This window comes from Sphaerodactylus townsendi, linkage group LG04 (genome assembly GCF_021028975.2).
Source record: "Sphaerodactylus townsendi isolate TG3544 linkage group LG04, MPM_Stown_v2.3, whole genome shotgun sequence".
NCBI classification, from domain to species: domain Eukaryota; kingdom Metazoa; phylum Chordata; class Lepidosauria; order Squamata; family Sphaerodactylidae; genus Sphaerodactylus; species Sphaerodactylus townsendi.
In genome coordinates this window covers 49,315,673-49,329,366 of record NC_059428.1, presented here as the reverse complement: position 1 = coordinate 49,329,366, position 13,694 = coordinate 49,315,673, and the positions used below count along the sequence as shown (strand labels likewise).

The 13,694-nt window shown below is 45.5% G+C and overlaps 1 protein-coding gene across 2 annotated transcripts in view; it reads right to left on the bottom strand.

Moving 5' to 3' along the window:
- Positions 1-2,162: 2,162 nt before the first annotated feature.
- The window catches only part of LOC125430597 (ephrin type-A receptor 6), a 475,628-nt gene continuing 464,096 nt past the window's right edge, over positions 2,163-13,694 (bottom strand). For both annotated transcript variants that reach the window (XM_048492607.1, XM_048492608.1), the window contains 3 exons: positions 12,890-13,083; positions 3,252-3,401; positions 2,163-2,875 (listed from right to left, as the gene is read on the bottom strand). In XM_048492607.1, the coding sequence (XP_048348564.1) occupies positions 2,761-2,875; positions 3,252-3,401; positions 12,890-13,083 (459 nt within the window). In that variant the 3' untranslated portion in view covers positions 2,163-2,760. The remainder of the gene's footprint in view (positions 2,876-3,251; positions 3,402-12,889; positions 13,084-13,694) is intronic.

Here is a 13,694-nt window from a genome sequence, read left to right as displayed (position 1 = left end):
ACAAGAGCGTCAGCCTTCCAAGATCTTCCTCTTTCTGTTAGCTGTGGCCTTTTCAGAATCTTTAAATGGTAAATTAAACAGCAAATTCTTGGAATGTTTCTCTTAAACCACCCTTATGTACCTTCTTTCTGCACAGCAAATGTATAGCGGTTTGAAGTCGGGGTAAAGTAACCGGCTTTCCTGTTTTCATGTTCGCATGCATCCATGCAGGCAACGATTGGAGCCCACGGAAACAACGCAGGTTGCTGTTGCGCCTTCGCATGGAGCAGCATCTATTTTTTATTTACCTCCCACCAGTGCATAGCAACGCAGGCATATACCTTCACAGTCATGCTGCCGTCTCATAAAACCACGATACGACCTTTATGCCTGTGTGGCTATGCGCATGTAAGCCGGGAAATATTAAAAAAAGGAAAGCAAAGCTGAATAAAGTGCTTCCTGTTCACTTCCAAGCAGCTGCAACTCGGGATTTTAAAAAAGACTCGTGGATAGTGCAATTCTCAAAAAACCCAGTTTGGGAAAAATAACACAGGGCAGAGTCACTTTAGGGGTGGGATCCGTGCAAAGTCCCCCCCCCTCCCCATTTTTTACCATCCTTAACCTGTGTTTGTTGGCCCTGCAGAGCTGGCCTAAGTGTAAATGAAAAATCCTCTTGTTTTGCTTCATATCAACTGTAGTAATGTATTGCTGTCTGTCTCTACATGTGTGATTGTGCATGGCTTTTAGAGTTTGCAGATGTGCTCATTTCTAGTACACAGCAGCACATATCCCATGTAGAGTTTGGAAGATATAACCCAATAGATCTATGAGAATTTTGTAGAAGTACAGATATCTGAAGAGCATTTTCTTTATTATATGGCTGTTAAAGATTATATCTGGAAGGACTAACTTATCTAAGGGGGATGCAGTAATGAGCACCACCAAGTTGATTCCTGTATATCTGTTTGGTTTATTTCTTTAATGGACAATATTTTTGTATACTGCTCTTTTCTTTCTCTGCCAGAACTAGGTCATTGTACTAATCAAATACAATGAATGCCTTGGATGGATAATAATATGACTCTGTGCAAATGGAGAGTGACACTATCACTAGACTGCTTCCCCATTTGTACTGATTGGAAATCATGATGAACAAAGCAGGGGAAAACTTAAAATATTCTCACAATACTGAAAAAAGGAATAAAACAGACATTTGGGAAGATACCAGTTTGATTGGTTTTCAAATAGCAAATAAAATGGCTGGCCTATAGAAATATGCCATAATAAAACTACTACATTCAGGGAAGAATTTTCTTGTTCACAGGTAGCAAATGCTTGTGGCATTGCAGCATAAGTATCAAATATGACTATACAGCCTGCATAGCTGCATTGTTCAGAATAGCTGACAACTATCATATATTGCATGTTGCTCAAAACAACTTTTTCAGGGATACTTCAGTATACAGAAGAGGCATGTAGAGATGTTTAAAATTGAAAAAAAAAAACTAGTCGACAAGTTACTCCAAACCATAAAAGGCAAAAAAGACCCTTATATGTCCAAGCAAATATATTTAAACACATGGTATCACAAAAATGTGATAGCCCATCATTCTGTCTAATCGTTAACTTCAATCTGTGCACATGTAACCCCCATGCCCAGAATGGGTTGGCCCAGAATGGGGGTGGAGGCTCAGAGCAGCAGAAAGGCTGCAAGAGCTCTTTGCAGAAGACAAGGGTACCAGACTCGGACCTTGATTTCTATAAGCTCTTAACACCTTGTTAAGGTAATTGCAATATTGTTGGGAACTACTGGGAAGGTAGTTGTTGTTTTTGCTATGTTGTAAATGTTGGAGTTTATTGTTTCAGGGTTTCTTTTGTGGTTGTAATGGGTGAGAGTTCTCCTGGAAACCTTCATCATGTTGCAACCTGTTCATCAAGCCCTTGGAGTCTTCAGGAGCCAGCCAACTTGCAAAGAAGAATTTGGACTTGGCAATATCAGTAGACTGTAAATAGAAGGACTTGAAATGCAACCTGAACAGGACCTTGAATTGTAACGTTAAATGTTGATGTTTTAAAAGTGTAAATTGTAAAGAAAAGTAAACCATTTTGTTGTTTAAAAATTGTTGTTGCAACTCATTCCAAGTACTGCCCCACAGAACCCACAAGCTGAGGTTACACACACACAAGTATTCACTATAAGTTGTCATTGGTCGTTTTGGCCAAAAATTCTAAGACTCTCCATACCAGCAATTCAACTATTACAAAGTAAATGTAACAATACAACCCATACATTTGGGATTTAGTCAACAATAAAATAAATATTTATGTCAAACTCTTTTTTCTTGATTGCACATGTTATATTGGAAGCTAAATGGTCACAAAACATGAAAAGAAAGTTAATTTTTTAAACTCTATCATTGAACTTTAATATATCAAGAAGGTAGCCACTCTAAGCCGAGAGGACTTTAAACTTTCATAGAAGTCAGGGAAAGCTTTCCAGATACTTTACTGCTGTACAGAACTGTAAATCCATGCTGAGCTGTTCACCAGTGTGCAGCCACAATCTTGCAGTGGGCCAGGATCTTCTTGGCAGTTAACTGAGAGAGAAACTATGAAGTGAGGTTAAAAATTCCAAGCTGGAAGTATTAACGTAAACATTATGTGTTTCCTGTATGATTAGGAGGTTGCATTTCTTGAAGCTGGGAAGAGCAGAAAGAAGGAATGAGAGTGTCTTTCATTTTAGAAATGTTGAGGCACAAAACAGAGTTGTTTCTAGAATTTTCATACATGAAATCCTTTCTCTTGTATGTGCATCATGTGTAATCGCAAAGTTTGCAAACTGCTCACTATTCGTCTCTGGTGCCCAATAAGTACAACACCAATTCTTCTAATGTCACTATAATGCAAAAAAAAAAAAAGAGTTTATGAATCATTGTGACAGCAGTAGGTTGAGTACATCATGAACATACCAATTAAATGATTTTGTGTTTGTTACCCATAGCCTGAAAAGCTAACAAATAGTTTGGAAGGAAACCTGAAATGGTTAAGAATAGATGTGGTAACAGTGAAAATGAAGACAGAATAGAAGACATGGAGAATCCAACCAAAAAGCCACATGCTTTGACTAAGCAGTTTGCACAGTTAGAATAAAAATGTTTGTCTTATTGAATTTCCATGGGTGTCAGTAAGTGAAGATATTTCTCTTATTTCAAAAGAAGAGGAGACCTTTTTCAATGAGGCACTTCTCTATTATGATGTAAGAACTGACTTACTCAATATTCATTCTTGAAACAAGCTCCATAGTTGTATACCCTGCTACCATGAAGTTATTTTTGTATTGGCCCATTTTTATTGAGTCCAGCCAGTCACTGACTGATCCAAAGAAAGGGAATTCAGGAATTTCACCAGGTGAATCTGGCATTCTGTAGGGAGAAAATGCAAATGGAAAACATATAAATGCAGAGACAAGAACTTAGCTTTCATTTTCTGAAGACATATTTGTAATATATTCTAAAAATATATCAGATGAACCAAGTGATGAAGGTTAAACTGTAACCTCACTGGGCTAGATCCTAAGAACGGAAAGCTCAAGGTATTAATAAATGCAGCAGTGTAGCTACGGAAAATGTCGCCTGGGGCAAGCACTGGAAGCCCCCCCCCCCCTGCAAGTTAAATATGCATTCACATTTTATTACTTGTATCCTGAATATAATAATATCAACACAACCGTTTTGCTCTTCAAAAGCAGTAAAATATCAATAAAAAGAAAACTTAATCAATTATTATCTTTGTAGGTTGAATTAATACCTGGAGCGCCATCAATTTAAATCCAGAAATCCCTGTATGAATTTGTATGTATTAATTGGGGGGATGGGGAAGTGTTTTTTTTTTTTTTGCCCAAGATTCAAAAAGTCTGAGGGAACATTCTAGTTGAACAGATGGGTTGATCTGGGAGAGCCAGGTTCAAATTCCCACTTTGCAATGGAAACCTGCTGGGTGAACTTGAGCCAATCACTCTTTCTCATAACCCACTTCAAAGAGTTGTTATTGCAAGATTAAAATGGAGAAGTGGGAAATTATGTTATAAGCTGCTTTGGGTCTCCTACTAGGCAGAAAGGTGGTGCATAAATATCTGAATGATGAATTCTTGAACTGTATGAATAGCCCTCCTATTATTCCCATCTAAAGTGACATGTGTTCTGTTATGATATGCTAGAAGAAGGTGCTCCAAACTAAAGGGCCTTGCACCAACAGAAGTGTAGTCTAGTGGTAGTGTAAGGAATTCCATAGACGCAGAAATAAAAGGCTTTGGGAGTAAAAGTCCATTTATTAAGACATCTTAGAAAGCTCAAGTACACGCAGTGGCAGGAATGACACTTCCCGCCAGAAGCACAGGTTATAATACCAGTCACCCCATCCCCCCTTCCTGCTTCCCATGGGAACAGAGGCTTCATCTCCCGCGCAAAGATAAAGTCTCCGCCGATGCATCTGGCCCATCGCCCGGGCTGTGGAATGCACTCAAGGTTACTTCACCATCAACACCATTGAATCCTTTACACTCTGCCTCCCCTAAAGAAGACCCCTTCCCCCCAGGTTTGTGCGGAAAGGCGCGGTGGAAAGCAGCAATAAGGGTGGGGGCTTCAATGTTTTCGGAATAAACCCATTGATTATACCCAGAGGAATATCCCACCCAAGAAACTAAATATTGCAAGCGTTTGCGATTAAAGCGAGAGTCCAGGATAGCGTCAATTTCGTGGTGCTTGTGGACATCAATAATAGTCGGTGGGGGCCTCTCCGGTGGGTCGTGCCAGGCATCGGAAGCAGGAGCCTCCTTGAGCAAGCTGGAATGGAAGACAGGATGGATATTACTAAGAGAGTTAGGCAAATCTAAGCGGGCAGTGACATCATTAATCACTTTAGTAATCTGAAAAGGTCCCACAAATCTCTTGCCAAGTTTGGAATATTTATGCACGTCTCTGAGATTTTTTGTAGATAAATACACCCAGGAGCCCACACGCAGAGGAAATCCGAGCGGTGTTTATCCGCTCGCAGTTTTTGGGAGTCCTTTGCTTGTTGTAAGGCAGTCTGGACCGACTTCCATCCCTCGGCTAGGGATGAAATCCATTGTTGAAATTCTGGGGGGTCCAAAGCGGCTGCGGGTGGTTATTGGCAGTAGGAAGAGACGACCAGACACAATTTCAAAGGGTTTTCTTTGTCACTACTATGAACGCATTGTTGTAAGTACTCCTTAAGCGGAATAAGCTCGCACCAATTGTCTTGGTGGTAGTTGGTGTATTTCGCGTAAATACTGCTCTAGGGTTCTGTTGATTTCTCTCAAGAGTCGCCGTCACTTTGAAGGCGTGGTAGAGGCGGCGGCTAACAACCCAAAAGCAGCTTTCCAGAACTTTGAGATGAATTGGGGGCGGCGATTGGAGACCACCTTAACGAGGCGGAATGGAGGCGGTAAACATGTTGAATAAACAGCCGGTGCCAACTTAGGAGTGGAGGGATGGAAGCACATGGAATAAAATGGGCTTTGCTTAGAGAATAAGTCTACCACCACCCATACAAAACCGATTGCCATGACTTTCGGGCAAATCTGTAATGAAATCCATGGAGATGACTTCCCAAAGTGCGGGAAGCTACCGGAGGAACCAATAGTCCATGGGGCTTTCCGGGATGGTTTGGCTTCTGCACAAGCGAGCAGCCTTTAATGTATGCCTCAATGTCTTTCGCATTCGCGCCACCAAGAACTGCCGGCCGGGCTAAGTCGAGAGTTTTTCAAAAGCCAAAATGTCCACCCGAGCGGGCATCGTGGCAAGCTTCAAGAACTTTGCTGCGGAGGGAGAATTGCGTACCAACATTCCCCCCCTCCGCCAAACTCCATTCTCCAAACGCCAATTGGGAGTCAGCCCGGCCGCTGGAGGCTCATGCAGCCCGCCTCCTCCAATTCCCGCAGGAAAGGAGAGGCAGACTGGGAGAGCGGGGTGGAGGAAAGTGGGCGTTTGAGATCGGGTGACAGCCAACCCCAACTGGGAGGGTAAGAACAGTGCGTGGAATGTCTCGTGGGCAGCCCCACCTCGGTGGTAGCGGTAGCGTCCAGCCAGTTTGTTGGTTTTCCCAGGGAAAAATGAACTGTAAAGAGAAGCGAGAAAAGAAATGCGCTTGAGAGTTGTTTTGCGGACATCTTGAGGGGGGGTGGAAAGAGCTGCGGTTTTATGATCCGACCAAACTTGAAGGGGTGCTTAGCCCCTCCAGCCAGTGGTATAAGTGGAGAGTGCTGCTTTGATGGCCGCCCGATCTCCTTGTCTCCCACAGTCCAGTTGAGTTCGGCACCAGAGAATTTTTTAGACAAATAAGCCTGCGGAACCAGTCTACCATCTTTATTTTTCTGCAACAGGGCTGCCCCAAGTGCTTTGTCCGAGAAACGTCCACGTGAACCACAAACGGGAGATCCGGGTCAGGGTGCTTTAGGATAAGGACTGATTGGTAAGCGCGAATTTTAATAGTTGAAAGGCTGTTTGACATTTCTCTCAGACCAGAAAAGGGGCCCGGGCTTGTAGGACAGCCGGATCTTTACCTTTAGTGCGTAAGAGGTCTGTGAGAGGAGGAGAAGTCAGTTCAGCAAATTGGGGTATAAAATCCACGATAGAAATTAGCAAAACCAAGAAAGCGACTGGAGTTCTTCTGCGGTTGGTGGGGCAGGCCATTGGAGGACTGCTTCAATTTTAGCAGGATCCCTTGTTAAGCCCTCGGGCGAGATCCGGTAACCCAAATAGTCAATGGAGGTCTGATGAAAACAGCATTTGGAGAGTTTGGCAAAGAGAGAGTTGTCAAGCAAAGCGCTTTAATACCTCTCGAACCAATATTTCATGCTCTTCTATGGTTTAGAGTAAATTAAAGCGTCATCTAAGTATACAACCACTCCCTTGTACAGTAAAATCATGGAGAACTTCGTTGATAAGGGCCATGAAAGCTCGGGGGCCCTAATTTAACGAATGGCATTATTAAATATTCAAATTGTCCAAACTTGTGTTAAGCGCGGTCAGGTGTTCATATCCTTCAGCAATTCTGACTCTGTAATAAGCTTCTCTCAAGTCCAATTTAGGAAAATGCGCCCTTTGCCGAGTGCATCTAAAAGGTCCTTGATCAAAGGCAAAAGGATATTTATTGGACAGGAGACCGCATTGAGACCTCGATAATCTGTGCAAAGCCGTAAAGACCCATCTTTCTTTTACAAACAAAGCGGAGCAGCGTGTGTGTGTTTGGTAGCCGCCCGTATGAACCACATGAGCAAGGTTCTTATCTAAGAAGGCACGCAGTTCCTTCTCCTCATTAAGGACTCATCGCGGTAGATTCTACCCTTGGGTAGTTGTGCCCTGGTTGTATGACAATTTTACAGTCAGTGTCTCTGTGGAGGTGGCAACTGATCGCATTCCTGCTCCTGAAAAAACTCTGGCTAGATCTGATATGCAGGTGGGATGTCAATAGAATCGGGGAGCAATCACTGAGGAAGCCAGAGAGGGTGTGTGTCCAGGAGAGGCGTTGGGTTTTCTTCCCAATTCATGTGTTCACCACAGGGAGGGTCAGTGAATTCTAGGATCCTTTCTTTCCAAATGAATTTTGGTTCATGTAACAATAACCAAGGCATGCCCAAAACTATGGAGTGTTTGGCCACTGGCGCCAAAATGAAACTAATTTTCTCCCAATGAATTAGCGAGGAGAACCGGCTGTGTTTTGTACTGGGCGGTCCTTGGTTTCCGAGGGGCTTCACCGTCCATCTGGGTGAATGGTATAGGCTTAGCCAGGAATTCGATCTAGACCTAGCTCCTCTGCCACCTGGGGCCGCATTAAGCATTGGGAGCAGCGGAATCCCACAAAGGGCTGAGGCTATAATGCGAGTGTGTTTAGCGGGGTTGGCCAGAAATGCTTGAACAGTAATGGGGCGCTGCCTTCACTTTCACAGCGTCAGAGTCGGGCCCATGTCCATGGGGGGGCTGAAGAAAGGCAAACAGCTGCTTCCCCTCCTCTGGAGTGCGCCACGGTCACCGCTTTAGGCAATGAGCCAGTGGAGGCGGCCCTGACCTGCGTGGTGGTTTGGCCCGGCGAGTCTTGTGAGGTTGATGATTGGTTTTGCTTCTGGGGACAGTTGGCGGCTAGATGACCTGGCCCTCGCGAGTAAAGACACAACCCAAGTGGCGGCGGCGTTCAGAGGTGGTTTTGTTAAGAGCGGCTGGGCTTGATTTGGTGGACACAGTAGTGGTTTTAGAGGCGTGGCGGCCTCCTTGACAGCGTATTCCAAGCGAGGCAGCCACTTGAGACCCCTAACTGGATCCAATCTGCTATGATGCGAGGGAACCCGAATTAAAACACCGCTTCCACGTGGTTTGCTGTCCACAGCATCCGAGAAGTATTAGCATTTCAATGTGCGTTCAGGCCACTCAGGAGGAAGTCGAGGCAGCCGCGCCGCAAATTCCGCGGACAAATTCTGCAAGCGGGCGGTTGCAGCGCCGGATGGTTTTTTTGATGGTGCGAATAGCTTCATTCGGCGCCCTGGATCTTGAAAAGCTCTCTTAAAGCTTGGAGGAATGCGGGCGCAATGCGAGGGGAGTCCTCATCCTGCAAATCCAAAACAGTCACGAACCAGTCGGCTGCTGCCCCATCCAGGACTGAGCCGATGTCCGTATTTTAGCGTTCAGACCGGTATAGATCATCATAGTCTTCCAAGTGGGCATTGAGTTGCAAGATGAAGTAGGAAGTTTGGGCGGTCCCATCAAAAGCGGGCTGGTATCGAGGCTTATAGTAGTACGTTCGGCGGCTCTGGCTGCTGGGAAGTGGTTTAAGCTGGTTGAGCAGGTTGGGCAGGCAGCTGTTATGCGGGGGGGGGGCGAATCGAGCTGGCGTGCCATGGCGTTTGGGTGGCAGGACCCAGATGCATTGGCCCCTGGCACGAAGCATGAAGATCGAAGTAACAGCATAGACTCCAACTTGGGACCCCTGGTCTGCTGCCTCCTTAGTTCCTCTCCAACGCAGCCAGCTCCCTCTCGCTAGCGAGTCAATGCATCTTGAGTGCGCATGCAAAGCAGCTTTCGTTCTAGCAACCGAAGTTAGGTCGTTTAAGGGCTTCAGTGAATTCACTGCGTCGCCCAGGTACAGGCGGCTTTTCGTTGCCGTTGTAAATCCAGTCTGGACTGTTCCAGGACTTTATCATGGACTGGCCCGATTCTGGAGCATATTGTGCGTTGGAGCGTCTTTTGGCACGGTCCAACTCGAAGCTGAACTTCTTTCGTTGCTGTTCTCGGTCCCTCTGCAGGTTTTAGCTCTTGCTGCAACTGTGCCGTTCCTCCTCCATAGCTGGCGTTCCGCGGTTCCATGTCAGCTTGGGCATCGCCCGAGTAATTACGCTTCCTCATCCCAGTCCTCTCGATGGGAGAGGAAACCGGTCCGGCTGGGAAGGCAGGCTTTCTTCGGACTCTTAAATGCGTCTGGAAGCGCAGGCATCGGAGGCACCGTAGCCGCCCGTAGCCACCAGTGGCTCCCGAGGCACCTCAGGTGCGGTCGCTGGCCGGGATTAGGGGGGGTCCGATTGGGAAGCGTGCGGATACCCCTCCCAATTCCAGGTTTAGTCGGTGTCGCTGGGCCGGGCCCCAGTGCTGTGCCGCGTGGTTCTTTGGGAGCATCACCAAAATCTGAGTCCAGGAATGGATTCAATGGATTCCTGGGTTGCCGCATGAAAGGTGGTCAAGCCCGTCCTCCTCCATGACAGGTTGCATCTGAGGTTTGTAATCCACACGCAGCGGGTAGAGATCCGATCCACAGAAACCGATCCATGGACAGCGCCCCAAGCGACTCATGGAAGTCCCCATCGTGCGCCGTCCACGTCCCTCGTTCCAGCGAGATAAAGGAAGACGCTTCGTGCTGATCACGAGGGGACGGGGAAAGAGCTCCAGCGAGGCCGTTCTCCTGCTGGTTCCTCCAGATCCAGAAGGCAAAGTCCGGAGCCCTCTGTGGAGGTTACCGCGCATTCCGCAGTAAAATTCGCCCACTCCATCGCAAGACAAGAGGTCCACTGCACAAGAATATAGATGAATTAAGATTCCTGCCACAATGTAAGGAATTCCATAGACGCAGAAATAAAAGGCTTTGGGAGTAAAAGTCCATTTATTAAGACATCTTAGAAAGCTCAAGTACACGCAGTGGCAGGAATGACACTTCCCGCCAGAAGCACAGGTTATAATACCAGTCACCCCATCCCCCCTTCCTGCTTCCCATGGGAACAGAGGCTTCATCTCCCGCGCAAAGATAAAGTCTCCGCCGATGCATCTGGCCCATCGCCCGGGCTGTGGAATGCACTCAAGGTTACTTCACCATCAACACCATTGAATCCTTTACAGGTAGGATTTATGCCATTCCAAGCATCATATGATTTTTTTATCCTTTACCATGGAGCTTAGAGGCAGTAGAAAGGCATGCTGGTGATAGTCCTTCCCTGCCACCTCTGCCATAACTAAAAATATGTATCTTTATTGAAGGCTGAGAGATCAGTTCCCTTGGAGAAAATGGCAGCTTCAGAAGATTAATTCTGTGACATCACATCCTTGGAGAGTCCCCACTCATTGCAGGCTCTTTCCCAAATCTCTGGGAATTTTCCAACACAGAGTTGGCAACCAATAAAATTCCCAACAGTTCATCCATTATTTGAAATGAAATAAGCCAGTGGCCAGTTATGTCGGTAGGTGGGTGGGGTTCTTTACTGCTATAGATATTTATGTAAGTTTTTTTTTAAATCCAGAAAGGCTGCTAACAAATATAACACTTGGCCCCAACTCCTTGCTCCTGGTGGGAGGGAGGGGGTGGCCAGCTGAATGTGCCTCCTCTATGACTCTGTTGAGTGGCTCCTGGGCACTGGCATAATGCCCATTGGGCAAGGTGGGCAGCTGCCCAGGGCATCACCTTGTGGGGGGCATCAAAATGCTGGGTTCGTTTTTGGGTATTTTAGTGGTTTTCCATTTTTGGCCTGCAGGGGGCGCAGTTTTTAGGCTAGCGGCACCAGAATTTCAGCGTATCATCAGGAGACTGTCCTTATGCTACCCCCCAGGTTTGGTGAGGTTTGGTTCAGGGAGTCCAAAGTTATGGACTCCCAAAGGGGGTGCCCCTATCCCCCATTGTTTCCAATGGGGGCTAATAGGAGATGGGGCTACAGTTTTGAGGGTCCATAACTTTGGCCCCCCTGAACCAAACTGCACCAAACTTGGGGGGTATCATTAGGGCAGTCTCCTGATGAGACCCTGAAAGTTTTGAGACTGTGCCTTCAGAAATGTGCCCCCCCCACAGCCTGCAACCCCCATTGACAGCAATGCAGAAAACTCAATGCAGAACAAAGATTCTTGGGCAAATTTCTAGGATGTTCCTGCAGGGGGTGCATTTTTGGATGTATCGGCACCAAAATTTCAGGGTATCATCTGGAGATGATGGCACCCCCTAAGTTTGGTGCAGTTTGGTTCAGAGGGGCCAAAGTTATGGACCCTCAAAACTGTAGCCCCCATCTCCTATTAGCTCCCATTGGAAACAATGGGGGATGGGGCACCCCCTTTGGGAGTCCATAACTTTGGACTCCTTGATCCAAACCTCACCAAACTTGGGGAGTAGCATAAGGACAGTCTCCTGATGATATGCTGATATGCTGATATGTCTATATATTTCGTATATAAATACGAAAATGGTGCTGATATGTCTAAAAATGCACTCCCTGCAGGCACCAATGTCCTGGTGCCAAAAGAAATTTGGTCATGGTGGAGTGGCCGCCCATGGGGGGGGCATCCAACTCAGGTTTTGCCCAGGGCTACAGTTTGCCCAGGGCTGCCTCGTTACGCCCCTGCTCCTGGGTCTTCTGCCCCCTCTCCCCTCCACTACACCTATGAATGGAAACATATCTTTTCTACCTTCCTACAACATTTCCCTGTGATTCCAAAAAAGGCCAGGGGAAAGTGGACCTTCATGAACATAAAGTCATAGAACATGGGTGACTGCTGTAAAGAGGGAGAAACAGTAGCTGCTCCTCTTTGCCTTTTCTGCCAGTGCCCCTTCTGCTGGCCGAAGAACTTCTGTTGGTGGAAGAGTGCAGGCAAAAGCGATATGTTCAGTTCAGTCTTCTGCTGTCTGTACCATGTGACTTTTTCTCCACTAATGTGCCCCTGACAGCTGGCAATGCCTGCTGTAGGAGGGAAAAGATCCACTTTATAGACCCTGCCACATAGTTATATTTACAACTGGGATTTGGTTTTTCTGGAATAAATCAACCATAATTTCAATATACCAAACAATGTTCAGCTTCGGGCTTTATTTGTTTTTTAAAGAGACCTAACAAGAATAAGATGAAAACTTCCTATTTGTAAATAATTCAGAGTTGGGCTTCTCTGGAGCTGTAGTTCTTCATATTATTTTGCACATGTAACCCCAACATAAATAAATAAAATATGCATATACATGGATTTAGTTGATTGCCACTAGTACTGTGGTCCCAGCACTGATTTTTAGGATACACAGAGTGACACAAGATGACTGATTTTCTTTAGCCAACAAATGACAGAGAAAGAAATATTCATTTTGAATATCAAAGGCTGTTTGCTTCTTCTCTCCTGTAACTACTTGTAATTACTTGTTGTATAACTTATTACTTATACCATACATCTGGATAGCCCCTACTTTTTGTCACTGCACATATAAAATGAAAGAAAGGTAACTTCCTGCATATTTTTTTTTGCCAAATTCTGTGTATTAGCTGCTGGAAATTCATGGTGACTACTTCCATCAACACTGCAGTGCAATATCCAACTGCAATGATAATATTGCCCTATCTACTGGCATTTATCATGATGATTACAAAAAAGTATGTTGTGAAAAGTCTTACACAAGTATATCCTCCACTAGAGTATGAAGAGAGCTGGGGTTACGTATCAATTTGTCTAGGAAGCTGACAATGTCTGTGAACTTCGGCCGGTGGTTTCTTTCTTTTTGCCAGCAATGAAGCATTAGTTGATGAAGAGAAGCAGGGCAGCCCATGGGAGCTGGGAGTCTGTAGCCTTCTTCTATGGACAGAATGACCTATAATAATAAAAAATTCAGAGTGAGGCAAGATGATGTGGTTTTATATTCCATATGCAAATTAAAGTCAAGAATAAAGAATCTGTGTCTAATATCATGGACTTAAGAAGAAGAAGAGGAGTAGGAGTAGGAGTAGTAGTTTGGATTTATATCTCCCATTTCTGTCCTATAAGGAAACTCAAAGGGGTTTACAATCTCCTTTCCCTTCACCCCCACCACAAACACCCTGTGAGGTGGGTAGGGCTGAGAAATCTCCGAAGAACTGTGACTAGTCCAAGGTAACCCAGCTGGCATGTGTTGGAGTGCACAAGTTAATCTGGTTCACCAGATAAGCCTCCACAGCTCAAGTGGCAGAGTGGGGAATCAAACCTGGTTCTTCAGATTAGAGTGCACTACACCACACTGGCTCTTGCTCTTAACCACTACACCACACTGGCTCTTGCTCTTAACCACTACACCACACTGGCTCTTGCTCTTAACCACTACACCTGAACTGACTTGGAACCCATTAAGACAAATGGTCTAAGATAGGGCCTCATGTCATAGATTTCCTTTTGTTTAGGACATGTTTAGGAATACTTTGCATAATTATATTCTACATATTATGGTTA